This window comes from Dipodomys ordii, unplaced genomic scaffold (assembly GCF_000151885.1).
Source record: "Dipodomys ordii isolate 6190 unplaced genomic scaffold, Dord_2.0 Scaffold35, whole genome shotgun sequence".
Classification (NCBI taxonomy): domain Eukaryota; kingdom Metazoa; phylum Chordata; class Mammalia; order Rodentia; family Heteromyidae; genus Dipodomys; species Dipodomys ordii.
In genome coordinates, this window is record NW_012267251.1 from 11,183,361 (window position 1) to 11,184,578 (window position 1,218).

Consider the following 1,218-nt stretch of genomic DNA (forward strand, 5'->3'; position numbering starts at 1 on the left):
CCCCACGTCCAAGGGCGCGCGCGGGCCCCGCGAGGGAGGAGGCCGAGGGGGCGCCCGGGAGGGTCCACTCCGGGTGTGCGCCCCCCACTCCTCGCCCCTCACTCCCAACCCCCACCGCCCGCTCCAGGCCTCGGGCTCCGCACTGACCTGACAGGCCGAGACATGTTCGCTGTCCAAACAGGACCGAGTCGAGAAGCCAAAGACCACGACCCCCCCCACCCCGCGCACTCGGCGCCCCACCCCCCCCGAACTTCGGCCGAGGAGGCCGCGGCCGCCGAGTCCCGGGCTCCTGGTGTCTCAAACTCCGCCGCTCCTTGGTTCGGGGTCCCTGGATCAGACGAGCCCCCCGCTCCCCCGTCTCTTCAAAATGGATGAATCAAACCAGCCGAAAATGCGCCAAAGCTGCGGTACAACCGAGCTTACTAGGGCTTGTGCGCTCCGCCCCAACACGCCCGCTCATTGGCTACTTCTGCCAGATGCGCCCAGCTCATTAGTTCATTTGAATCATCACGTCTCTTTGGCCCCGCCCCGCCCTCTGATAGGCTCCGCCTCCTCCATGGGGTCCTGTTAGTCAAGGTGGTCTGAGAGCGCACGGCCGCAAAACAAAAATGGTCGCTGTTCAGCCCGCCCCCTGGCTGCCCCGCCGGAGGGGCAGATTCGCCACGGCTTGGAAGTTGGAACGACTAGGATCTTGTAGGACTCGGCGTCTTTTGGCGTTGGTATAACGGCCTCACTTTTCGTCTGCCTTGCTCACCGAGAAAATCTATCCGTTTCAGAGCCCGTGGGGTAGGTAGCAGATTCGTCACGAAGGGGCTGCTTCCGATTTGGAGGGAAATTCCTTAGGTTCAAAAAATTTGACCTTAAATCCACAAGCCCCTTATCCGAGCTCTAGCCTTACGTCTCCAAGGTCCCGCCACGCTGCCGGAGTAGGGACACAAGATCGAGAAATAGGTTCACCCCCCCCCCTCCGCCCCCAATTCCATTATCCATTCTGGTCCTTGAGAGAGGCTCTTCAGGGTCATTAATGTCCCAGTCTCTGACATTACTGTTTTCATGGGGGAAGAAAAGAGATTCATGGTGAATTAGGGGCATGAGCTCTGGGGCCACGAAGGAGTTTTAATTAGAATACCAATTCCATTTACTTAATAATTGTTTAATTTGGGAAAATTGCTACCTCAGTTTTATCATCTGCAAAGTGGGAACTAACACCACCTACAT

At 58.3% G+C, this 1,218-nt stretch overlaps 1 protein-coding gene across 2 annotated transcripts in view; it reads right to left on the minus strand.

Moving 5' to 3' along the window:
* Positions 1-407, minus strand: part of Nucks1 (nuclear casein kinase and cyclin-dependent kinase substrate 1) — a 33,230-nt gene extending 32,823 nt beyond the window's left edge. The window contains exon 1 of one of the 2 annotated variants that reach the window (XM_013017439.1): positions 148-407. In XM_013017439.1, coding sequence (XP_012872893.1) covers positions 148-164 — 17 coding nt within the window. In that variant the 5' untranslated portion in view covers positions 165-407. The remainder of the gene's footprint in view (positions 1-147) is intronic. The other variant, XM_013017438.1, reaches the window with a different exon arrangement.
* Positions 408-1,218: the final 811 nt, after the last annotated feature.